Genomic DNA, 26,338 nt, shown 5'->3' on the forward strand with positions numbered 1-26,338 from the left:
AATTTAATCTTTTGCACTAGTTCCAGTGTCAGCTGTGGCTCAGTGGGTTGCACACTTGCCTCTGAGTCAGAAGGTTGTGGGTTCAAGTCCCACTCCAGGGACTTGAGCACATAAAGCTAGGCTGACACTCTAGTGCAGTGCTGAGGGAGTGCTGCACTGTTGGAGGTGCCGTCTTTCGGATAAGATGTTAAACCGAGGTGCTCTCAAGTAGATGTAAAAGATCCCATGTCACTATTTCGAAGAAGAGCAGGGGAGTTATCCCCAGTGTCCTGGCCAATATTTATCCCTCAATCAACATAACAAAAAACAGATTGCTGTGCGCAGATTGGCTGCCGCGTTTCCCACATTACACCAGTGACTACACTTTAAAAGTACTTCATTGTAAAGCACGTTGAGACGTCCGGTGGTCGTGAAAGGCACTGTATAAATGCAAGTCTTTCTTTCTTTGAAAATGTAAGCAGGCGGAAACAATCTGACTGCCACATTTAGTTTGACGATACTGACATTCTACCTTAGAAAACTTCGGTAAATTCAATGAAGGGATGTAATGGTACTCTGAATTCAAAATCACTTAATCCTAATTACAGTATTTGATAATTAACTTTTTGCACTAAATTAAATTTTGCAGGGTTATTTATTTTGCTTAATTTGAACGATAGGAAAATTCAATTTTTAGCAAAAAAAAAACATTATTGGTTGGCTGTGTTCACTAAAATGTTCCAGTAACAGGTCAGCAATAATGTTCCAATCTATCATTTTGATCACGATAGACTTCCCAACTTGGACTTGGGTCTTTCCCACACTGTTAAATTAGAGGGGGAAAAACGATGTCCAAATTAGCAGTAGCAGCCCTTCTCACACTCATTTCTCTACAACAACTCTATGGGGGATTGTAATGAATATTAAATCACAAATTGTTAGAGCTAATCATTTCAAGGGGAAGGGTCACAAACACAAAAGCAGCCATTTATCTGGGAATCAACTGAAGATCCCAAAAACATGGAGGAAAATTGTTAAAGAAAACTTGGGCTGCATGCAAGGAAGGCAGGACAACGAAGAATCTGAATTTTCTGTCTATGAAACAAAATATTCTGATAATTTATTTCCTCCTACCTACTCTCCTTCTCTCGAAGATGCTGATTCACATTGCCATACTGTTCTACATGTGCTGGTATCAGCCAGTCATACATAAACATAGAGCATCAGCACGTTATTGTCGGAAGTGGCGAGAGCGGAGGTTAAGTGAGTATTTAAACTCACTTTCACGGACTTTTTTTTCCCCCACAGGCCATTGTCGGGAGCGGTGAGAGCGGAGGTTCAGCGAGTATTTAAACTCACTTTAGCGGGCTTTTTTTCCCCACAGACCATTGTCAGTAGCGGTGAGAGCGGAGGTTCAGTGAGTATTTAAACTCACTTTCGCGGGCTTTTTTTTAAAAACAGAGGCTTACCAATCTCGCAGACCGGCGGCGGCCTTCCAGGGCCACGTCACAATTCAAAACGTGACGCGGGCAGGAGGAAGCAGCGGATTGGGTGAGTACTTATACTACTCTATAGTTTGACAGTTAAGGTTCATAGTTTATAAAGTTTAGAAGGTCTTAATTTTGTGGTTATAGTTTCTAAGGTCTCTTGTGTAGCCGGAAGTGCTAGGAAACAAGGGCCCTTGGAGTATATCATTTAATAGTATAATTGGTGGTATTGATTTAATTTAAATCAATTAAAGGGCAAGTCATGGCAGCAAAGCTCGGCCCCGTGGCATGCTCCTCCTGCACTATGTGGGAAATCAGGGACACTTCCTGTGTCCCTGACGACCATGTGTGTGGGAAGTGTATCCAGCTGCAGCTGACAGACCGCATTGCGGCGCTGGAGCTGCGAATAGATACATACTGGAGCATTCGCAATGCTGAGGACGTTGTGGATATCACGTTTAATCAGTTGGTCACACCGCAGGTAAAGGCTGCACAGGCAGGAAGGGAATGGGTGACCGCCAGGCAGAGTAGTAGGCGCAGGCAGGTAGTGCAGGGGTCCCCTGTGGACATCCCCCTCTCAAACAGATATACCGCTTTGGATATTGTTGGGGAGGTTGGCTTATCGGGGGAAGGCAGCAGCAACCAACTTCCTGGCACCATGGGTGGTTCTGCTGCACGGGACGGGAGGAAAAAGAGCAGGAGAGCTATAGTGATAGGAGATTCTATTGTAAGGGGAATTGTAAGCGGCTGCAAACGAGACTCCAGGATGGTATGTTGCCTCCCTGGTGCAAGGGTCAAGGATGTCTCGGAGCAGCTGCAGGGCATTCCGGAAGGGGAGGGTGAACAGCCAGTTGTCGTGGTGCATATAGGTACCAATGATATAGGTAAAAAACGGGATGAGGTCCTAAAAGCTGAATATAGGGAGTTAGGAGCTAAATTAAAAAATAGGACCTCAAAAGGTAGTAATCTCAGGATTGCTACCAGTGCCACGTGCTAGTCAAGAGTAGAAATAGAAGGATATTTCAGATAATACGTGGCTAGAAGAATGGTGCAAGGGGGAGGGAAAAAAAATTCCTGGGACATTGGAACCGGTTCTGGGGGAGGTGGGACCAGTACAAACTGGACGGTTTGCAGCTGGGCAGGACCAGGAACGATGTCCTAGGGGGGAGTGTTTGCTGGTGCTGTTGGGGAGGGTTTAAACTAAAATGGCAGGGTGTTGGGAACCTGTGCAGGGAGACAGAGGAAAGGGAAGCAAGGATAGAAGCAAAAGACAGGAAGGAGAAAAGCAAAAGTGGAAGTCAGAGAAATCAAGGGTGTAAATCAAACATGGCCGCAGTAAACAATAATTCTAAAAGGTCTAAGAGTGTTAAAAAAACAAGCCTGAAGGCTTTGTGTCTTAATGCGAGGAGCATTTGTAATAAGGTGGATGAATTAGCTGCGCAAATAGATGTAAACGGATATGATATAATTGGGATTACGGAGACATGGCTCCAGGGTGACCAAGGCTGGCAATTCAATATTCAGGATGGACAGAATTTGTTCATCCCTATTTGGCATAAAAATAAAACAAAAAAGGTGACTCAAAATTGGCTAACAAGGGAAATTAGGGATAGCATAAGATCCAAGGAGAGGACATATAAATTGGCCAGAAAAAGCAGCAAACCTGAGGATTGGGAGCAGTTTAGGATTCAGCAAAGGAGGACAAAGGGATTAATTAAGAGAGGGAAAATAGAGTATGAGTGTAAGCTGCAGGGAACATAAAATCTGACTGTAAAAGCTTCTATAGATATGTGAAGAGAAAAAGATTGGTAAAGTCAAGCGTAGGTCCCTTGCAGTCAGAATCAGGGGAATTTATAATGGGGAACAAAGACTTGGCAGACCAATAAAATATATACTTTGGTTGTGTCTTCACAAAGGAGGACACAAATAACCTCCCAGAGATGTGGGGGCACATAGGGTCTAATGAGAGGGAGGAACTGAATGAAATCAGTATTTGTAGGGAAATGGTGTTAGGGAAATTGACGGGATTGAAGGCCGATATATCCCCAGGGCCTGATAATCTACATCCTTGGGTACTTAAGGAAGTGGCCCTAGAAATAGTAGATGCATTGCTGGTCATCTTCCAAAATTCTATAGATTCTGGAACAGTTCCCATGGATTGGAGGGTAGCTAATGTAACCCCACTATTTAAAAAAGGAGGTAGAGAAAAAACGGGAAAATATAGACCGGTAAGCCTGACATCGGCAGGGGGGAAAATGCTGGAGTCCATTATAAAAGATGTAATAGCAGAGCACTTGGAAAACAGTGACAGGATCGGACAAAGTCAACATGGATTTACAAAAGGTAAATCATGCTCGACTAATCTACTGGAATTTTTGAGGATGTAACTGGTAGACTAGATTAAGGCAGAACCAGTGGATGTGGTGTATTTGGACTTTCAGAAGGCTTTCGATAAGGTCCCGCATAAGAGACTAGCGTGCAAAGTTAAAGCACATGAGATTGGGGGTAAGGTACTGACTTGGATAGAGAACTGGTTGGCAGACAGGAAGCAAAGAGTTGGAATAAACGGGTCTTTTTCCGAGTGGAAGGCAATGACTAGTGGGGTACCGCAGGGATTGGTGCTAGGACCCCAGTTATTCACAATATAGATTAATGATCTAGACGAGGGAACTGGATGTAATATCTCCAAGTTTGCAGATGACACAAAGCTGGGTGGGCGTGTGTGCTGCGAGGAGGATGCAGAGAAACTCCAGGACGATTTGGACAGGTTGGGCAATTGGGCAGATGCAGTATAATGTGGATAAATGCGAGGTTATCCACTTTGGTGGCAAAAACAGGAAGGCAGATTATCTGAACGTCAATAGATTGGGAAAAGGGGAAGTGCAACGAGACCTGAGTGTCCTTGTGCACCAGTCGCTGAAGGTAAGCATGCAGGTGCAGCAGGCGGTTAAGAAGGCAAATGGTATGCTGGCCTTCATAGCGAGAGGTTTCGCGTACAGGGGCAAGGATGTCTTGCTGCAGTTGTACAGGGCCATGGTGAGACCACACCTTGAGTATTGTGTGCCGTTTTGGTCGCCTTATCTCTGAGGAAGGATGTTCTTGCCATGGAGGGAGTGCAGCGAAGATTCACCAGACTGATACCTGGGATGGCAGGAATGACGTATGAAGAGAGATTGGGTCGATTGGGCTTATATTCGCTAGAGTTTAGAAGAATGAGAGGGGATTTCATTGAAACGTATAAAATTCTAACAGGACTAGACAGACTAGATCCAGGAAGCATGTTCCCGATGGCGGGGGAGTCCAGAACCAGGGGTCACAGTCTAAAGGTGTAAGCCATTTAGGACTGAGATGAGGAGGAATTTCTGCGCCCAGAGAGTGGTGAACCTGTGGAATTCTCTACCACAGAAGACAGTTGAGGCCAATTCATTAAATATATTCAAGATAGATATATTTCTTAAGGCTAAGGGGATCAAGGGATATGGGGAGAAAGCAGGGACAGGGTACTGAATTTGGATGATCAGCCATGATCGCATTGGATGGCGGAGCAGGCTCGAGGGGCTGAATGGCCTACTCCTATCTTCTATGTGCCGAGCCAATCCCGATCTAACTCATTGTCCTCTTCCAGTCATGCACACCCAATATACAATCCAGCAGGAGTCAGTGAACAGAAGCTTGAACCCAGGCGGAGCTTGTACACATTGTAGGGACCCACGTCACCCCAACTGAGGTCAACTAACTCAACGCAGACTTCCTGATTGGTACAGCTGAGTGTCACACAGAGCAGCACATTTATCTGCTAAATCATCAGAGGAGCTAAAAGGCTTAAATAGATTTCACCCCACCCCCTTTTGTAAATTTGTTCTCGGGATATGAGCGTCACTGGTAAGGCAGTGTTTATTGCAGATCCCCAGTTGCCAGAGAAGATAGTCATAGGTTTCACGTGGTGAGCATACTAAGACTCCTAGATCTGTCTCAGTTTCACCCTCAACTGTCAACACCACTCGTGGAGTATTGTGTTGCTTGTTTTTTGTTCTTCCCATGTATATATTTTACTTGTCTGCAGCATAAACTTGAGAAAAATTAAAGGTCCCAATGAGGAACCCATAAAGGCCTGACAGTATAATTTCCAAATACTTTACGTTAAACAGAACAGATGATCACTGAACAATTCGAACTCTAATGGGCCATGAAATATGAGCGAACGCAGCACAATGTCAAATAGAACTGGGGTCTAAACTAACAAATGGCATGTTGAATACCCCAAAATATGCAGGAAGACATGAGACAGAAAGAATAAACTGAATAGAGCACCATTGTACAATCCATTTCCATTTTGTGTTATAAGCTCCATTCGTGGGTATTTAGGTTGTATGGCATCAACAAGCAACCATTTGCTCCCCAGAGATAGTTTTTTGTTTTATTCACTCCCTAACAAGAACATTATTTTTAATCAAAGTATCTACCATTGATCTAATAACCATCTTTGAAAAGCAAAATGTCTCCAAGGTTCCAATGAAATACTCGACTGCCCAACTGTGAAATGGTACCTAAGTATATTCTTCATACATTGCACGCCCAACAGACTGAGCGTTGTTGGCTTGCTCAGCTCATCTATTTAGTTCTGAACATTGCAAAAAATGTGGTGCAACACTTTCTTACAGCATGTGAAAAGTTGGCAGCATCATGATTATGCGATAAACAATTTGTGATGATCATCTATGAGTGTGAATTTTTCCACCGTATTAAAAGGCTTTGGTGATAGTGCACTTCCTTGGCTGCACTGTTTGTTTTTGATGCAGGTGGTGTATTGCCTGGGACAGTGCCAAAGGGTATACTGTATAACCAAGGCCCAGGACCCACACCGAGTGCCGAGTATAAACTTTCAATTTGTGCTTTACTCCTTTTACATTAATGCTCCCATTTATTCTGATCTACCTTATTTGCTCCCTATATCACTTAGGGAGCAAATGATAGGATTATGATATTACCAGGATTAAGATATTACCATGAGACCTAAAGAGCTTGGCTTTTTCTTTCTTTTTTTTTACATTTCTCCTAAAAATGACAGCCCTAGTTTTGTTGCCCAGCAGTAAAACCATAGGCTCATGGGAAAGCTTAAAAAGCACAAAATCCCTAAATGGGCTGGAAAGATCAAATGATCAACATTCTGTTGATGTTGAACTCCTGGGGCCTACTCCTGTAGAGGCCGAAGAATTGGTCCCAAACTTTTGGCGCAGTAAAGATCCAAAGCAAGCATTAAACCATCTGAGAAGTAACAAACTGGCAGAATGGCGCAGGTCCTGGCTCTCAGGTGTACAAGACCACGAACAGCTTCATCTATCCACAAAATCAGAACACTTTCAGGTGCATGCTCAGCACATGGTTTCCTCAGAACCCATTGATCCAGGCTAGACTCATGTGCTGCGTGGACAATGTAAAATGAAAAACAGGTTTAAGGAGTTTTGAGAGCTCTATGTACTAAACCATCAATGATGTAATTTACTCTCGAGTTTGCGTTTCAACCTGATCCGGAATATATCCCACGATGATGCTGATCATTTAGCGACGACCAACTGCAGTTTAGATCTTTTTTATCTTAACAGCAGTTAATCACTTCCTTGGGATGTAAAGTGTTCAGAAGCTGACACTCAGAAGAAGTTTTTAATGCATAGTATCAAAATGCAAGTTATGGAACTTGTTAAAGTATAGCAAATTGAAGCATTTCATCAAGGGAGCTTGACAAGTGACGATACGATTTTACTGATGAAAATTTCAGGAATCATCATATGTGGGTCAGATAAACACAGAACACAAATGTATTGGCAATTGTTTAAAAAAAAGTTATGACCATGGCCACAGACCAATTGCAACGTTTCTTTGAAGCCAGATTTTTTTTTTTTTAATTATATTTTAGTTACATGGTACTTATGTTAAAATAAAAGTGATGGACAATAAATTAAAGAGTTAAGTCAAATCAAAATTTCAAATGCAATGCTACTTATGAAATAGAACCAAGAGTACATAGTGGATTTTGTTGAAATGGAAAAAATACAGGACTACTTTTCTAAAGAATGAACATGCATTTATACATCATCCCACAGGGATCTGTGTTGGGGTCTCAACTAGTCACCGTATTTATTAACGACTTAAGACGATGGGATAGAGAGCCACATATCCAATTTTGCCAGTGACACAAAGATAGGAGGCATTGTAAGCAGTGTAGATTGAAGCATAAAATTACAAAGATATTAATAGATTAAGTGAATAGGCAAAACTGTGGTAAATGATTTCAATGTAGGCAAGTGTGAGGTCATCCACTTTGGACTAAAAAAGGATAGATCAGAGTACTTTCTAAATGGTGGAAAACTAGAAACAGTGGAGGTCCAAAGAGATTTGGGTCCATGTACATAGATCATGAAAATGTCATGGGACAGGTACAGAAAATAATCAAAAAGGCTAATTGAATGCTGGGCTTTATATCTAGAGTGGAATACAAGGGGCTATACAAAGCCTTGGAGTACTGTGTTCAGTTCTAGGCACCACACCGTAGAAAGGATATATTGGCCTCGGAAAGAATGCAGTGTAGATTTACCAGAATGATACCTGGACTCGAAGGGTTAAATTACAAGGAGAGATTACACAAACTAGGGTTGTGTTCCCTGGAATTTAGATGGTTAAGGGGTGGCTTGATCAAAGTTTTCAAGCTATTAAGGGGAACTGATGAGCAACGTTCCCTCTAATTTTTATTTTAGGTGTGCGGTCCATTTAAATTTACTGCGCGGCCGCCCCATCTTTTCCAGCATTACAGCTGGTGAGCGGCCTGCGCAAGATCTCCCGATCGCTGCACAGCCATGTTGCCGCACAGTTTAGGGGGAATGTTGCTAATAAGGTAAATAGAAATAAGCTATTTCTGCTGGCTGTGGAGTCTTTGACTAGGGCACATAACCTAAAAATTAGAGCCAAAGGTATTAAGGGATATTGGGCAATGGCAGGTATATGGAGTTAAGTCGCAGATCAGCCAGGATCTCACTGAATGGCGGAACAGGCTAGAGGGGCTAAATGGCCTACTTCTGTTCCTATGTTCTTTTCACGTCCCCAGGACATCTCAAACCATTTCACAGTCAACGAAGTCACCGTTGTTTTGTAGACAAACATGGTAGCCAATCTGTGCATAGCAAATTTCCACAAACAACAATAAGTGACCATGTAATCGGTTTTTGGTAGTGTTGGTTGAGGGGTGAATATTGGCCAGGACACCATGAGAACTCCTCAGCTCTTCAGCAAAGAGAAAGAAAAATACTTGCATTTATATAGTGACTTTCACAACCTCAGGACATCTCAAGGCACTTTACAGCTAATTAAATACTTTTGGCGTGTAATCGCTGTTGTAATATAGGAAATGCGGCAGCCAATTTGCGCTCAGCAAGCTCCCACAAACAGCAATGTGATAATGACCAGATAGTTTGTTTTTAGTGATTGAGAGATAGATGTTGGCCAGGAGACCAGAAAAACTCCCCAGCTCATCTTCAAAATAGTGCCATGGGGTCTTTTACGTCCACCTGAGAGGGCAGATGGAGCCTCGGTTTAACGTCTCATCCAAAAGACAGTGCCGCACTCCCTCAGTACTACACTGGAGTATCAACCAAGATTTTTGTGCTCAAGTCTCTGGAGTGGAACTTGAACCTACAACTGTCTGACTCAGTGGCAAGAGTGCCACCCACTGAGCAAATCATTTCTCTATTTATAGTGCGTAGCATCTTTTTCATCCACCCAAAATGGCAGACGGGGCCTCAGTTTAACGTCTCATCTGAGAGGTGGCACCTCCAACAGTGCATCACTGTCTCCATAATGTACGAAAGCATCAACCTAGATTTGGTGCTCGTCTCCAGAGCATGGATTGTTCTTACGACCTTCTGACTCAGAGGTGAGAGTGCAACCAAATGAGCCAAGGCTGATACCTCAAAACAAATAAATCTTTTTTTTTGGAGGATGTTTGAGCAATAAATGTTGACCAGTACAATGGAGAATGTCCCTTTTCTTAATAGTGCTGTGGGATCTTTTACATCCACCCAAACAGACATTCTTGGTTAAGTGTCTCATTCAAAAGAAGACACCTTCGACTTTGAAAATGCAACACTCCCTCACCACTGCAGTAGGGTATCAGCCTCGATTACTTTTTCAAGTCCTGGAGTGGAGCTTGAACAAAGGACCTTCTGACCCAGTGTGGTGCCACTGGGCTAAGCTAGCACTCAAATGTTTTGTTTGCAAAAAGGAAATGTGTCTCCATTTAGTTATTTGTAATGTTTCACAATGTGGTAGTGTTTTATAAGTAAACTAACTGGTCATTCAGAAACCACAATAAACGAATACAGCAGTCAATTTAAAATTTGTAACAGCAATCCGGCCCCAAATGAAGTGAACAAAATTATATGCCTACATAATAAAAACAAAAACATTGGAAATGCACAGCAAGTAGATCAACATCTAAAAAGGAAAAGATTTGCTAATATTTTGGGGTAATCTTCCTAGAAAAATATACATGAATTATTAACCCATCTTTTTCTTTCAGATGCTGACCAATCCAATGCGTATTTCCCGTTTTATTTCAAGTTGCAGTGTTCAGTTTTCTGAAGCCACTGAAAGGACCGCAAAACCAATATGCCAAATAACCATTTGGAATTTTATCAAAAATATGTGTGACAATCTGGACAATGAGAATTGCACATTGTGACTTTGACCCAAAGCAAGTGGTGGTTTCTCCAGTTACTGAAGTAAAATTAAAATCAGAAGCAATATTTGGGGATTTCATTGGGGAAAAAGGGATCCATGTAATGAGATAAACTTTCTAACTTATTGTTTGGGATCCTAAAGTTTAGCAAGAGGAAGAGTAGCCACCGCTTTAAAATATATTTGAACCAAATAGTCTACTGTTAATTCAAAGAACAAAATATCCAGAATTCAAATTAAGCAATTTAAATTAAACAGTTTTTGCACAATTTAAATTTTAATATCCTTGCCCTATCTTTGTTTCACCTATCCAATCATAGCATCTCCAGCAATGCCTTCTGTTACCACCCCAGGACCTATGGAGTCCCCCCAAGGATCTATCCTTTGCACCCTCCGTTTCCTCATCTACATGCTGCTCCTTGGCAATGTCATCCAAAGACGTGGTATGCAGACAACACCCAGCTCTACCTCTCGACCACCTCTTTCGACCCTCCTGCTGCCTGTGTGCTGTTGGACTGCTTGTCCGACAATACACACACTGGAATTCTCTCACTAATACCCACCACCTTCCCCTCCTCGTTGAAGACCCACCTCTTTTGACCACCCCTCCTAATGTCTCCTCCTTTGGCTTGCTGTCCGATTTTAGGTGAATACGTGTCTGTGAAGCGTCTTGCTATTTAATGTAAAACATCATTCCAAGTGCAAGTTGTTGTTCAGTTAACAGGCGATTCGAATTGAGCCACTTTGAATTAAAAGGGCGATTCCACAGATGGGAATCCCAACGCAGAATGGTGGTCACAGAAAGCGCTCGAGAAAATTGCAAGTCACAATGCCCAATTTTCCATCCATTTAAATGAATGCACTGAAAACCAGGCACTGTGGATCCACAATTTTCTAGCCATCGTGCCCTGCAAGTGCTGCTCCATGCAGGAATGCCCAACTGTGTATCCAGGCATGTACAGAACTCTCCCCATTATAGGTCATTTAAAGTTCCAACCAGGAAGGAGCCAAACTGTGCAAATAGAGTTCTGCCCAGCTCGAGCCGGAACTCCAGCTACTAGCTTCAAAACAGTAGCTGCAGTGCAAACGCAGCTTAGAATATCCTTGCTCAGAACACAAGTTAAAAAAAAAATCCTCTTTCACCTCATTATGAATGCCCTAGTTATAGCTTCAGATGCTATTCCTGTTACAAATTAGAATACAGGAAGTACAGCTATTCAGCTACTTGTTCCTTTCTGGCTGTTTGATGAGAATTCTAAGGTTATGTACAGAAAGAAAACGATAACATATATCTGAATTAAGAGTATAATGCAATTGGGAAATAGAGACTCATCTTTAATGCCCTAGAGTTGCTTATCGCTCCTTTCGTGTAGAGTTTAAAAGTTGAAGTAGAGATAAATTATGAGAATTTATTGATTTTCGAATTTATACCAAATTGTTTGTAAGTGGATCCCTCCAGTGTGGGATTCCTCCATACGGATAATTAAAACAAATGTTGTAATTTGGTGAATATTCTCTGTTGTGTTGTAGTAATGCTTTGATACTAAAATTGTTGCAAATTCTTAAAATGGTGGAAACACTGCATTATTGAGTTTCGAGCAAATCAACCAACACACAAGGTTGGATGTTGGAACAACATGTTCCATTGTTACCTCAGAATTTCTTAGAAGCAACGCATTTTGTGCGTTTAGCCTAGTCCACTGTAAGTGTCCTTAACAGCATAAAATGCATCAAGAGAAAAGCACAAAAGATGTTTACAAGCAAGTCTGAGAGGGTAGAGTCTATTAAGGTGATAAGGAACTACTGTTTTGACAGTAGCAGTTCTGCAAGATGGGCAATTTAAAACAAAAAAATCAACGCAATATAAATTTGACTCAGCATTTAGTTTTATGAATGCAAAATGTGATCTTCAAATGAAGTCCTCTTTAAAGAATAACAAAATGAGCACAGAAAGCAGCTGCACAGTAATTCCTTGGTGAACAATTCTCAGATGTTTATGCTAAAGCTCAATATTCAGGAGCTTGTTGTACAAAGTTTTGTGAATCCACAAAAGAACCCCATATGAAGAACTTTTGCTTGGTAATTGGGAGTGAAAATAAATGTGAAGTACAATTTACTTACTCTGCTTGAATGCATGGTAAACGTTGAGCAGGGTCAGGTGATCTCCATCTATATGTGCGAACCGCATCTTGGCTTCGTCAGCTGCTTTCTTAGCTTCCGTTGGGCGAACAAAACACTGTGGGACTAAACAATGTTGGTATGGGCCCAACACAGACGCCCATATGGATGAGTCACTCATTCACAGACACAGGAACAAGGCCTAGCTAGGTCAGTTCAGAGAGCATTGGGCAGGGCATGATGGGACATGGTCACCAACTGCATCTTGGACTGTCTACTACCTTGGCTTGGTACCAAACATCAACACCTACTCACATCTGCAAGACAAGAGTGTTTCAGAAGCTACACAATTACCAAATTTTAGTGAAAAAGGCGGTGCATAGGGCAATACAGAACTATTATAATGTATTAACTGAATGCCTTCTGTAAGCATTTTCCTAACCTACTGAAAATGCGATATGTAACTGTAAAACATTTAGTATTTGAAGTGTAAGATGCTGATAACAACAGATGACTTGAATCTCACCCTTGCATATAGGTTAAAAACCCAGGATGAACAAAAGGAAGCAAGGGTGAAATTCTGCCCTGCCCAGCTGCTCTGAATCTGATTTAATCTATAGTACTGTACTGACAGAGTTCATGTCTGTTGTCTTGCTAAACATTACTTACAAAAACGTAATTAGCCCATTAATGGTTTTGTATAAGCATTATACAGGATAGAATCAGTATTATTAATGAAATACAAAACCACAAGTTACCTAAATAAGCAAGTGACCAATGTTCCAAGTCATAATGAACATGGAAGTAGTGCTGCCCATCTCCATACCCCAAATAATCAAACTACCAAACCATGTTACTTTCTGCAGCTCAATTACACAAATACTTTCATCTAGAGATTTAAAATAAGCCTTCATTATCTCTTATCTAATTATGAATTTCAAAATATTTAGTCTGTCTGAATCCTTGGGGAATAGGATTGCAAAATTACTTCTCTACTATTGAAATCCTAAAACTTGGGAGAAAATTAGTTTTTCTGTGCACAAAGTATTAAACCTAACTATACTGAGCAATCTCAATATTCATCAACACCTCTCCTTCATTAAGCTTCTTCCCTTCCTCTGCTAGACATCTGCTTGAACAAAAGTGATTTATGGCCAGAATAAAATGTTAAAAATGGTTCAAAAATACGTGAAATTAAGCATCAACCCTAGAAAATTGTAATCAGAATTTGTGCTTATGTATTCTTCAGTTCAAAAAGTACCGTTTCAAAACTTCTTCAGTACTTAGCATAGACCATTCAAATACAAAATTATTGTACTGCTTTTAATGGGCATTCAAAGCATATTCTTGGAAAAGATCAACTCCAAAACAAATCCTCTTCAATAATTTGTTTTGTCTAACTGCAAGTCATGTTTTGACAATTTCATCCCTGCTATTACCTGACAACATTGCAGTGATGGAGAGAATCTCATTTGAACAGTTGTGTTCACAGCTGGCAATAACCATCTTGGCCAACTGTGGATCTAATGGGAATTCTGCCATCATGGACCCAAGTTCCGTCAGATCTCCATCATCATTCAGCGCAGCCAGATAATTCAAAAGCTCCAAGGCCCTCATCAGTGTCTCAGGAGCTGGAAAGTAATACATACAATTATTAAAGGCAAAACCTTCGATGAAGTAAAACCACTAAACAGATATACTATTTGGCATTCTTATTGTATGTAAATATTTCTACATGCACTTCTTTAACGTGACCTCATCTCTCTCCTAAATTCAATGTGGGCAACATGACACCTAAATTGCACCATATGGTTTGTGTCAATCTGAACCCAAAACCATTCATGCCAACACAAACTACAGTTTAACTGAACTGAAGTAAATAATATGTGTAGCAATTGTTTGCTGTGGCTTAAAAAAGTGTTTATTTTCAAAATCTTAAGAGCAAATAACCATGTTAAGGATTAAATGGCACAGGGGGAAAAATTTAACATGTAAAAAATGATAAGGGAGTTGATACTTCACCAGGAATGTTCTCTGCCAGCAGGTAGAGTGCAATATATACCATCAATCATTGATATTTTCTTGGCTAGGCAGCAGGTTCACTTTTACAGGACACAAACATATGATTGGGTTTTTGGAAACATTTCGCTCTCCACATAAAATATGCTATTATTGTATCAAGGTTGGAAAATTTCACTGGCCAAGAAGTTACCTTCAAGTTTTGTCAAGTTGAAAAATAAACCAAACTGCCAGTTTCCAAATAAACACCACTGTTTCTCCATCAATCTTCAATCATCTTTTTCTCAGTATTCCTGCTGTTGTTGTTAACCTGAAGAGTCAGCTTGGCTCAATGGTGTTACTCTCGCTTTAAGTCAAAAGGTTGTGGGCTTATGCCCCACTTCAGGATATTAACTCGGCTGATACTTCAGTACAGCACGAAGTGAACCTTGCATTGTCAGAGGTATCATCTTTCACGAAACATTAAAGCAAGGCCCCAAATGCCTGCTCAAGTGGACGTAAAAGATCCTGTGGCATCATTGAAGAGGAATCTGTCTGCTGCTGGATGCCTCCGAAACTTGAGATCCTGCCTTACGAGAGCTTTCCTCAGCCAATAGAGAATTACCACAAATAGTTCATGTAACCTTTTTACAATATCTAGAATGGTGGCTTAGAACAGACTAACTGTCCAGAATGTGAACTACATAAGACCTATCCCTGGAACAAACCTGAGATAACCTTGTATCTGCCAAGAGGTCCAATGACTTATTATATAAATATATAAATAATTGTACAGCTAAAACAAGACAAATATAAACTTGTTGATTCCAAAATTTCTAAAATGAATCTAAACAATGATTAGATAGATGGAGGATAATGTTGCAGAAATATTTAAAGTAAGTAAGAGTACAGTACTTGGAAAGCTTGGCCAGTTCCTTACCTGGTGGATCCATGAAGTCAAAATGTACCAAGTCATCAATGCCAAGTTTCTTCAACTGAAGAACTACAGAACCCAGGTTAGACCTCAAAATTTCAGGATAAGTATTGTCCTATTAATTAAAGAACACACAGCTCAAATAAAAATGTTGTGAAAGGCTAACAACCTGCATAGTATAAAACCCAACAACATTCTGTTTTGCTTCCTTCTCAATTTAGTTGAAGAATACAAGAGGACTACCAAACTATATCATGCAGACCAACTAACTAAAACGTCTGGTATTGTAAAAGTATTGAATGTCAGCGTCAGGTTTAGAAAATAACAGCCATCAGGACATTATTAATGAAGATTGCCTATCTGGGAGGGCTGCCCTCACAAGAGTGAACCAAGGTTGTCTCAGGAACACCACGAAGGACAATGTCCCTCAACAATGACATCATGGTGTCACAACCTTGCCTGATATTTCCTTTGTCGCTATCCTATAAAAGCACCCTGAACACGACCAACAGCAAATCTTTCCCCAGAGAAGGAATCCAGCATGAAACAGAAAATGAAAGGAGCTTGGGAGCTAGATAAAGTGGGATATGTGGAGGATTCTTCAACTCAAAGAATAATGATGAATTCACAGACATCAACTGCTTTCTAGTATCTCAACTACTGTAGTTGGTAAACAGTGAATATTCAACCCGGCATGGGGGTGGGAAAGCACAAATTACAGCTCAACTTGATCCTGTCTTTACCCGGCATCCATACATATGCACTTTCCAGCATTGTGGAATGTACAGTAATCAGAAATGGGAATCAATAAAACCGAGGACTCACGACTGAAGTTACACGCCAGGGAATGTCAGCAGGTGCGCTCTCAGTGTATATAAGGTGACAGAATAGACCGGCTTAATCCAGGCTCATGCTTCTAGGTCAAAGGGTTAAGAGTTTGAATGTCCCTTCAGATGGAGAAACAAATCCGGTCCAACGGTCTACTAGTAGAACTACTGGGTAGCCCTAGGCAAATACCTTCAGAATTCTCTAAATCTATATAGTGTATCAGTGTGTTGAGGAACCAACTATGAAATATTTTAGATCTAGTATTGTGCAATGAGAAAGGGTTAATTAAAAACCTTGTAGTAAAGGGGCCTTTAGGGAAGAGTGACCATAATATGATAGAACTTTATATTAACTTTGAAAGTGATTTGTTAAATCCGAAACTAGGGTCTTAAATCTAAACAAAGCAAACTACGTAGGTATCAGGGGCGAGTTGGCTAAAGTAGATTGGGAAACTAAATTAAAAGGTATGATGAGAGAAGCAATGGCTAGCATTTAAAGAATTAATACATAATTTAGAAGTATACATTCTTTAAGGCACAAAAACCCCACAGGAAAAGTGGTCCAACCGTGGTGAACAAGAGAAGTTAGATAGTTTTAGATCAAAGGAAGAGGCTTAAGATGTTGCCAAAAAGAATAGTAAGCCTGAGGATTGGGATGATTTTAGAAGTCAGCAAAGGGAGACCAAGAAATTGATAAAGGGAAAATAGAATGAGAGTAAATTAGCAAGAGACATAAAAACAGACTGTAAAAGCTTCTACAGGTATGTAAAAAGGAAAAGATTTGTGAAAGTAAATGTGGGTCCCTTACAGGCTGAGACAGGAGAAATTATAATGGGGAATAAGGAAATGGCAGAGAAATTAAACAAATACTGTGTGTCTGTCTTCACAGAAGACGACACAAAAAACTTCCCGGAATTAGTGGAAAACCAAGACTCTAGCGAGAATAAGGAACTGAAAGAAATTAGTACTGGAGAAATTAATGGGACTGAAAGTCGATAAACCCCCATGACCGGATGGCCTACATCCTAGGGTTTTGAAAGAGGTGGCTATAGAGATAGTGGATGCATTGGTTCTCATTTTCCAAAATTCCATAGATTCTAGAGTGGTTCCCGCAGATTGGAAGGTAGCAAATGTAACCCCACTATTTAAGAAAGGCGGGAAGAGAGAAAACGGGGAACTACAGGCCAGTTAGCCTGACATTAGTAGGGAAAATGCTCGAATCTGTTATTAAGGACGTGGTGACAGGGCACTTAGGATGAGGGGACCAAATGTAATATATCCAAGTTTGCTGACGATACAAAGCTAGGTGGGAATGTAAGTTGTGAGGAGGATGCCAGGAGGCTTAAAGGATATAGACAGGCTAAGTGAGTGGGCAAGAACATGGCAAATGGAATAGAACGTGGAGAAATGTGAAGTTATCCACTATGGTAGGAAAAATAGAAAAGCAGAGTATTTTTTAAATGGTGAGAGATTGGGAAATGTTGGTGTTCAGAGGGACCTGGGTGTCCTTGTAAACGAATCACAAAGTAAACATGCAGATACAGCAAACAATTAGGAAAGCAAATGGTATGTTGGTCTTTATTACAAGAGGATTTGAGTATAAGAGTAAAGACGTCTTACTGCAATTATATAGGGCCCTGGTGAGACCACACCTGGAGTATTGTGTACAGTCTTGGTCTCCTTACCTAAGAAAGGATATACTTGCCATAGAGGGAGTGTAACAAAGGCTCATCAGACTGGTTCCTGGGATGGGGAGATTGTCCTATGAGGAGAGATTGAGTAGACTAGGCCTATATTCTCTAGAGTTTAGAAGAATGAGAGTTGATCTCATTGAAACATACAAAATTCTTACAGGGCTTGACGGGGTAGATGCAGGGAGGATGTTTCCCCCGGCTGGGGAGTCTAGAACCAGGGGTCACAGTCTCAGAATATGGGGTTGGCCATTTAGGACTGAGATGAGGAGAAATTTCTTCACTCAGAGGGTGGTGAATCTTTGGAATTCTCTACCCCAGAGGACTGTGGAAGCTCAGTCGTTGAGTATATTCAAGACAGAGATCGAAAGATTTTTGAATATTAAGGGAATCAAGAGATATGGGGATAATGCAGGAAAGTGGAGATGATCAGCCCTGATCTTATTGAATGGCAGAGCAGGCTCGAAGGGCCAAAATGCCTACTCCTGCTGCTATTTATGTTCTTATGTATCACAAGGAGGTATTGATTGTAAAGGGATGTAAAACATACCTGCATTTCAGTTTTGTAGGCCTTTTCAGTGTAAAGTCTAAAGCACTTTCCTGGTCTAGTACGACCAGCACGACCTGCTCTTTGCTGTGCAGATGCTTTACTGATCGCAGTCACCAACAACGATTCAACTCTAATACGTGGGTTATATACCTGTTGATCATGAAATGAAGGGTAACACAAGCTGCACTGAACAACAAAACTTACTTTTTACTAGGCAGATCAAGAGTTCAAAGGACAGTCAAATATTTTCAACTTTCATGGAGTCACAAGTGAGGAGAAACACTATTAGGCACTGGGGCGGGGGGTTAACGCTGCTAGTGTTGCTCTGTAATACAAGAGTCAACTTAGCTCCTATTTAAGTATAAAATTTATGTTCGAATGGTTTCAGTTCTTTAAAGAAAGAAAACAGAAGAAAGGAGACCTGTATTTATATAGCACCTTTCACGACCACCGGATGTCTCAAAGCGCTTTACAGCCAATGAAGTACTTTTGGAGTGCAGTCACTGTTGTAATGTGGGAAACGCGGCATCCAATTTGCACACAGCAAGCTCCCACAAACAGTAATGTGATAATAACCAGATAATCTGTTTTTGTTATGTTGATTGAGGAATAAATATTGGCCAGGACATCGAGGATAACACCCCCTGCTCTTCTTCGAAATAGTGTCATGGGATCTTTTACGTCCACTTGAGGGAGCAGATGGGGCCTCGGTTTAACATCTCATCTGAAAGACAGCAACTCAGACAGTACAGCACTCCACTGGAGTGTCAGCCTAGATTTGTGTTCAAGTCCCTGGAGTGGGACGTGAACCCACAACCTTCTGACTTAGAGGCAAGAGTGCGACCACTGAGCCACAGCTGACACACAGAATATAATGACACAATAGGGTGAGGAAGATCATTTTCAAAATAATCACACTTTCCTGGCCTATCTATTTCAGCAGTAAAATAGATACACATTGGCAAAGAACTCTCTAGCCATCATCATTTCAGATGGTGTTGACTTACTTATTCTTTTCTCAAATTGACCATCTCCAATACTCCCCCCAGCCCCCACCATGCTTTTTCTATGTTCTAGAAAAAGCTCTGGAGAATAAAAGGTTAAAAGAAACTGGACACTGAACAAAATTTAGCTTTGTGGATTTTGGCTCAAATGATCAAGATAGATTCATTAAATAGTACAAGTGCTATTACAAGTACAAGTTAATTGCTGGAACCCAGTGTGCCTGCTGTTTGAACTGTAAGAGGAAGATGACCATATCACCTTTAGGACATTAAATTGACTTTTATTTCAAACTACTGTATAAGCTCAATATAGTTCAGTTGGGTTGAATTATCATCTGCTAACTAAGTATTCCTTTTTTCGTCATGGGCATGCAGTGGGGATGGGGATGAGACGTCACATCACTTTTACTTTAAATGAATAGGTCTAAAGTGGGTAAGATCCTACGATAATAGCAAGGGCAAAGTCTGAAAAGTAAAATCATAATGGCCTATTACTAAAAAGATGGGGTATGGCAGAGGGAATGTAAAACCATACTGCAAATCCCAACCACCCCCACCCATGATTTTCTTAGCGTTAGCTTAACACTGGTTTACTTTACACCTGGATCGGTTGCTCACTATTTGTAATACACCAGGGAGTCTAGACTCTGGGGACATTTTTACAATGTATCTGGTCCTGGTGATCCAAGTTAGTATTACATCTAACTGTAGATCTGTAAAAATGCATTATTCAGTGACCCTTGTTAGAAATGCCTATGTGTTAACTCAGGTTCATGATTGGTTGTGATATTTTCTGTGGTCAAACCACCCAACACTGTTTTAGACTGATATGGTAATGGCTCATACAGCAATATGTGGGTATGAAGGGTTGCCAACACCGACAGAACTCTCACGCTAAGCAAGAGTAGTCTGCCTCCTTCAGCAGAAAGGGTACAGGAACAAAATTTAGCTCTATGAAACAGCCATCATTTAAAAATCTGGTGTTAATAAGATAAATGCAGGAGCTCAATGGCAAGAACATCATGAAACTCTTGTCAAAATTCCAAAACAGTAACAGATAAGGGGCTGGCAAACATTTGTTCAAAGTAGAATTCTCTAGATTTAAATACTTGCCTTCTGTTTAGCAAAGCCAGGATCAATCACAAACACAACACCATCAATAGTGAGTGACGTTTCAGCAATATTTGTGGACACGACAACCTAAACATAGAAAAATAAATCAATGTAGCGAAAAATCATAGCAATTTTTGAACAATCCACATTTCACAAAACTGCTAACATTCGATTTGCAGCAGAAAGTCCATCCGCCAGGCTGTTCATATAAACCTTTTACTGTAATGTATCAAAAATAAAATGTAAACAGATCAAATCCCACCCAAAACAAAAATGATCTGTTGTAGACGCTTTAATTCATCTGACATATTCATTATTTTATTTGTAACGATGAGCACATTTACAAATTAAGGGCAACAAAAGCAAAGAATAGCTTGTGGAACTTAGATAATAATCTCAGTGTGCAGAGCAGCCAAAAAGTGCACCAGTCTTAAATACATCACAGGACTCCGATTTAAATACATGCACGAGGCTTCTGCTGGATTGCAGCAGGAGCGCTGGCCACTTAAAATCGAGGCCCACTCAAAAGTTACAAAGGGTGGGCCTAGGGCAGTAACTCAGCATCAATTTACAACCCCCCAACCCTCACCCATTCACACCTTTCTACTACTTCACGCTGAAGTTCTGGATGAGCAGAAATTTTCTCCAATTAAATATTGGGAAGACCGAAGCCATTATTTTCGGTCCCCGCCACAAACTCAGTTCCCTAGCCACTGACTCCATCCCTCTCCCCATCTGTCTGAGGCTGAACCACACTGTTCGCAACTTTGGTGCCATATTTAACCCCGAAATGAGCTTCTGACCACATATCCGCCGCATAACTAAGACCGCCTATTTCCACCTCCTTAACATTTGCCCGTCTCCGCCCTTGGCTCAGCTCATCCGCTGCTGAAACGCTTATCCATGTCTTTGTTACCTCTAGACTTCATTATTCCAACGCACTCCTGGCTGGCCTCCCACATTCTACCCTACGTAAACTTGAGGTGATCCAAAACTCGGCTGCCTGTGTCCTAACTTGCGCCAAGTCCTGTTCACCCATCACCCCTGTGCTCGCTGGCCTACATTGGCTCCTGGTTAAGCAACGCCTCGATTTCAAAATTCTCATTCTTGATTTCAAATCCCTCCATGGCCTCACCCCTCCCTATTTCTGTAGTCTCCTTCAGCCCCACAATACGCCCCCCACCGAGATATCTGCGCTCCTCTAATTCTGGCCTCTTGAGCATCCCTGATTATAATTGCTCAACTATTAGTGGCCATGCCTTCTGTTGCCTAGGCCCCAAGCTCTGGAATTCCCTGCCTAAGCCTCTCTTTCCTCCTTTAAGACACTCCTTAAAACCTACCTCTTTTGACCAAGCGTTTGGTCACCTGCCCTAATTTCTCCTGATGTGGCTCGGTGTCAAATTTTTAATCTTTTAATACTCCTGTGAAGCACCTTGTGACATTTTACTGCGTTAAAGGGACTATATAAATACAAGTTGTTGTTGTTGATAAAACATGGCAGCAGTGAGGCAAAAATCGCTCCCAAAATTTTGATACAAATCTGATCTGTGCTTTTGACAGCTTGTTAAACATCCTTTTTATACTAACTGAAGTTTCCTGAGCTGGCGCGTATTTAAAAAAGACGCTCCCACCACTGATTGCATTCCTCCCCCCCCCAGATCTCTGCACTCTCCCTCTCCCCCCACCCCCCAATCAACCTTGGGCGTTGAAGTTTAAGGACTGGCTGAAGAAATATGGGCCGAGAGTTTCCACTTTGGGTGCAATCCGTAATGCGGGTGGAAATTGTGCTAGTTTTAAGCTTTTTTTGCTCAAGTTGCCGCTCAAACTTATTTGCACATCGCCGAATAGTTATTAATACAGCTGAAAATGGGTTTTTAATCACAAGAAAAGCATTTTTAATCAGTGTCTAGCTCCCCACCTGAGAGTAACCCAATTTTAAATAACCGAAAATGACTTTAAAAAACTTTAGAGAATCATTTATATAGTTATATTGGTGTAAAGTAGTCAGTTTCTTAGTAAATTAAATAAATATTTAAAAGCTTTTAAAAAGGTACCTATTACAGGAAATTTGGTTTATCCGGAGGTTGTATGGCCGGAAACCTCGATCTAACGGCAGAAATCAGCAGCCGTTTTGTGAGGTTTTTTTTCTTTTTTTTTCTTCTCCTAGCATTTTTTTTAAAGTCAGTCAGTCTCTGGAAAGCCTCTCTGAAGCTGTTGCTAAGCTACAGAGACGCTTTCAAGGTACGGGCCGACTGTTTACAAGCTGTTGCTAAGCAACAGTGTTTGTTGTCAGATACGGAGATGAAAACCTCCGTATTCTTCAACATTAGCGCTGGTCTGTCCGGAAGTTTTCATAGATCGGCATCACGCCGGTCCCGGATATCGCGAAGTTTCCTGTAGTGTCATTGCACCTAAAAAAAAACCAGCTTCATTTTAAGAGCCTTCTCGAAGGCCCGCAAACAAACGCAATTAGCGGAGAGTCGCAACCATGATTAATTCTATGTAGGGGTGTGGCCAGTTTTATGTCGTGGCCGGCTTCCAGCGTGATGATTTTAAATTAATCGCAAAAGATCATGAAAACCCTATTTGCACCGGACATAATTTGCGCTTGAAATTCCTCAATCTTTTGTACTGGTTTGGCCAATTTCAGGCGAATTGCGTTGGAAAAACAGCGCAAATCAGTGGAAATTCCTGCCCATGAAGTCAAATTTAAAGTATAAATTAAAGTAGTTCACTACCCATGCACAGTAGTTTCAATTAGTTAATTTAAACCTGTTGCAGCAAATTTGCAGTCATATCGTAAAATCTGGCATCACACTGATCTCCACAGCACCAAACCATGTTCCAGCAAAGATCATTGCCCAAATTAAAAATATATTTAACACAAGGTGCAAGACTATACCGTAACTGAGGAAGTGACGGAAAGGGAGTTACAGACCCAAGCTGAGGTTAGCAGAAGCAACCAGAACAAAGCATTTACAAATTATACATACCCTCTGCACTGTTTCTCTCCAACTCAAGGTAGAAAATGCCACAATCATACACATCAGTGCAATTCCAAGGCCTACAGGTGCTAAAAGATTACCGCTCCAGATATTACCAATCTCTCAGAACTGAAAATGGTGGCAAAGATGGTAATTTTGTGGTTCCACTACATGCTAAAAGTCTATTTATAAACCATACCAATGCGTCTCAAACAGAGCACCTACATGTACACAGCTGAATTCGATGTGAGATTAGTGTGACTATCCTTTACATCAGCATTTGACCGAGTGTGGCACCCAGGTGCCCTTGTAAAATTGAAGTCAATGGGAATCACTGGCTGGAATCATACCTGGCACAAAGGAAGATGGCTGTCGTTGTTGGGAGGCCAACCAGCTAAGCTCCTGGACATCGCTGCAGGAGTTCCTCAGGGCAGTGTCCTCGCAACAACTATCTTCAGCTGCTTCATCAATGGCGTTCCCTCCATCATAAGGTCAGAAGTGGGGCTGTTCTGCTCCATTCGCAATTCTTCAGATAATGAAGCAGTCCACGCCCGCATGCAGCAAGACCTGGACAACATCCAAGCTTGGGCTGATAAGTGGCAAGTAACATCCGCACCACACAAGTGCCAGGCAATGACCATCTCCAACAAGAGAGTCTAACCGCCTCCCCATGACATTCAATGGCATTACCATCGTCAAATCCCCCACCAGCAACATCCTGGGGGTCACCATTGACCAGAAGTTTAACTGAACCAGCCACTTAAATACAGTGGCTACAAGAGCAGGTCAGAGGCTGGGTGTTCTGCAGCAAGTGGCTCACCTGACTCCCCAAAGTCTCTTCACCATCTACAAGGCACAAGTAAGGAGTGTGATGGAATACTCTCCACTTGCCTGGATGAGTGCAGCTGCAACAACCCTCAAGAAGTTCGACACCATCCAGGACAAAGCAGCCCGCTTGATTGGCACCCCATCTACCACCTTAACCATTCACTCCCTCCACCACTGGCGCACCGTGTCTGCAGTGTGTACCATCTACAAGATGCACTGCAGCAACTCGCCAAGGCTTCTTTGACAGCACCTCCCAAACCTGCGATTCCACCACCTAGAAGGACAAGGACAGCAGGCGCAGTGGAACACCACCATCTACAAGTTCCCCTCAAGTCACACTCCATCCAGAGTTGGATAGGCAATAAATGTTAGCCTTGCCAGTGACGCCCACATCCTGAGAATGAATTAAAACTGCACTAACATTTGGTGGCTGCCACACTTTGTAGCAGTTGCATACATAATCAACTTAGAATCCATACCCCTCTTTAGTCTATGAAAAGATATTTGAAACTTAAAACTAAATCACCCTTCCTTTTTAAACTTGCTGCAATTTTACCTGAATCATCTGTTCATCACTAGTGGACCCTCATTAGAATGGGGCATTCTGTGACGTTTTCAAGTACATTGGATATCTTTCTATGATTCACAGGCATGTCTGAATCAACATAGAAGCTGAAACACAACAGTAGACATTTACAGTATATTTCCCTAATAAGCATTCAACAGGTTGTGACTATCCACCCACAGTTTTGTACTACTCTTGCAAGATTGTATTTTTGCCACTGGCCATCAGAACAAACCAGTTCTGATAAAGGGTCACACTCAAAACATCAACCTATATTTCTATTTCAGATGCGGCTTGCCCTGTTGTGCATTTTTAGCATTTTAGTTTTTTTTTTAATGTCAGGGTGGTAAATAAAGCTGGTATAGATATCAATGCTTGTTAACTGCCAGTTAGGAAAAAGCATTAATTGAAAAATGTAATTCACAGGAGCAATTTTATTCTGCTAGACAGACCCGCTGTGCATTTAACCAGAAATCGGTACTATTTTAAAATTTAATTTATTCAAATATTCAGTCACTAAAATAATCGGTTGACATGGTGGTATAATTGGTGTTAAACAATTAAACAGTTGAAATGAAATCTGCATTCACTGATCAAACTGAACAGGGAAGGTCAACATCAGGTTAAAAACAACAATTTGTTTAATTTCATTACTGTAATGGCAGTGGTTGGTTTTCCATCTTTGTGGCATTTTAAATGTGACAATTTAAAATAGGTGGCCCTTTCTCATGCACCTGCTAGTAGTTCAAGGCTAAATAAGGAACAATTTAGATAAAGCCTCAAGTAGAAAACTATCACTCAAACAGTACAATTCACAAATTCAATATAGTTGCCCCCCTCCTTATGTGGTATACTGGACGTATCTGGGTATAGGTTTAAAGAGCTGTAATCTCCCAAAACATTTGCAGCAAGGTTTAGGGGCAAATTTTGCAAAGAAACACTTAATTGACCATGAAAATCCATTTTAGACAATAAAGTGTTTGTTGTAAAGTAAATGGTATCCTTAGCAGCTCAGGTGCACTTTACACAGCTGAGAGCCTGATATCCTGCAATGGTCCAGTGTCATTTGATCAGTGGCTGGTTTGAATATTTACACAGAAAGCAGTGAAACGGCAATGCACACTGGGAGGATACCAATGTGTCAGCATCAGCGGGTGGTGGGAAACTGATTCCTGTCTCTAATTCCTCACAGTACCAAAGTTCCCAATCTGTCACATCAGTGTGAACACACTAGGGCCTCTCACCATAATAGAGGAGGGTGGGGGGGGGCAGGGGAGAGAAATAAATCAGAGGAAGAGTCTTGACGAAAGGTCAAGCACGTCAGCTCCTTGCCCACCCTTTTTATTCTTGTTAGTGTATGCTCCAGGGCAAAACAACAGGTGTTATCTTGCTTACACAAGTTTAGGTTAGCAACTCTTAACCTAAAGGCAAACTTGCACAGTTCTATACAACAGGCTGGTGGATAAAATGCACTTTTGATCTGGATGGCATGCTTCCCCCCTCAACCTAGGAGTACAAGACTAGACATCATCT

The 26,338-nt window shown here is 41.3% G+C and overlaps 1 protein-coding gene across 5 annotated transcripts in view; it reads right to left on the reverse strand.

The window, feature by feature from the left end:
- dhx15 (DEAH (Asp-Glu-Ala-His) box helicase 15) overlaps positions 1-26,338 on the reverse strand; it is a 208,196-nt gene that overhangs the window by 23,229 nt on the left and 158,629 nt on the right. For 4 of the 5 annotated variants that reach the window (XM_085967801.1, XM_085967794.1, XM_085967811.1 and 1 more), the window contains exons 7-11: positions 20,429-20,515; positions 18,312-18,461; positions 15,250-15,358; positions 13,751-13,942; positions 12,315-12,437 (exon numbers count right to left, since the gene is read on the reverse strand). In XM_085967801.1, the coding sequence (XP_085823927.1) occupies positions 12,315-12,437; positions 13,751-13,942; positions 15,250-15,358; positions 18,312-18,461; positions 20,429-20,515 (661 nt within the window). The remainder of the gene's footprint in view (positions 1-12,314; positions 12,438-13,750; positions 13,943-15,249; positions 15,359-18,311; positions 18,462-20,428; positions 20,516-26,338) is intronic. The other variant, XM_085967832.1, reaches the window with a different exon arrangement.

Source organism: Somniosus microcephalus, chromosome 2 (assembly GCF_052327205.1).
Source record: "Somniosus microcephalus isolate GS21.2 chromosome 2, FLI_Smic_1.0, whole genome shotgun sequence".
NCBI classification, from domain to species: Eukaryota; Metazoa; Chordata; class Chondrichthyes; order Squaliformes; family Somniosidae; genus Somniosus; species Somniosus microcephalus.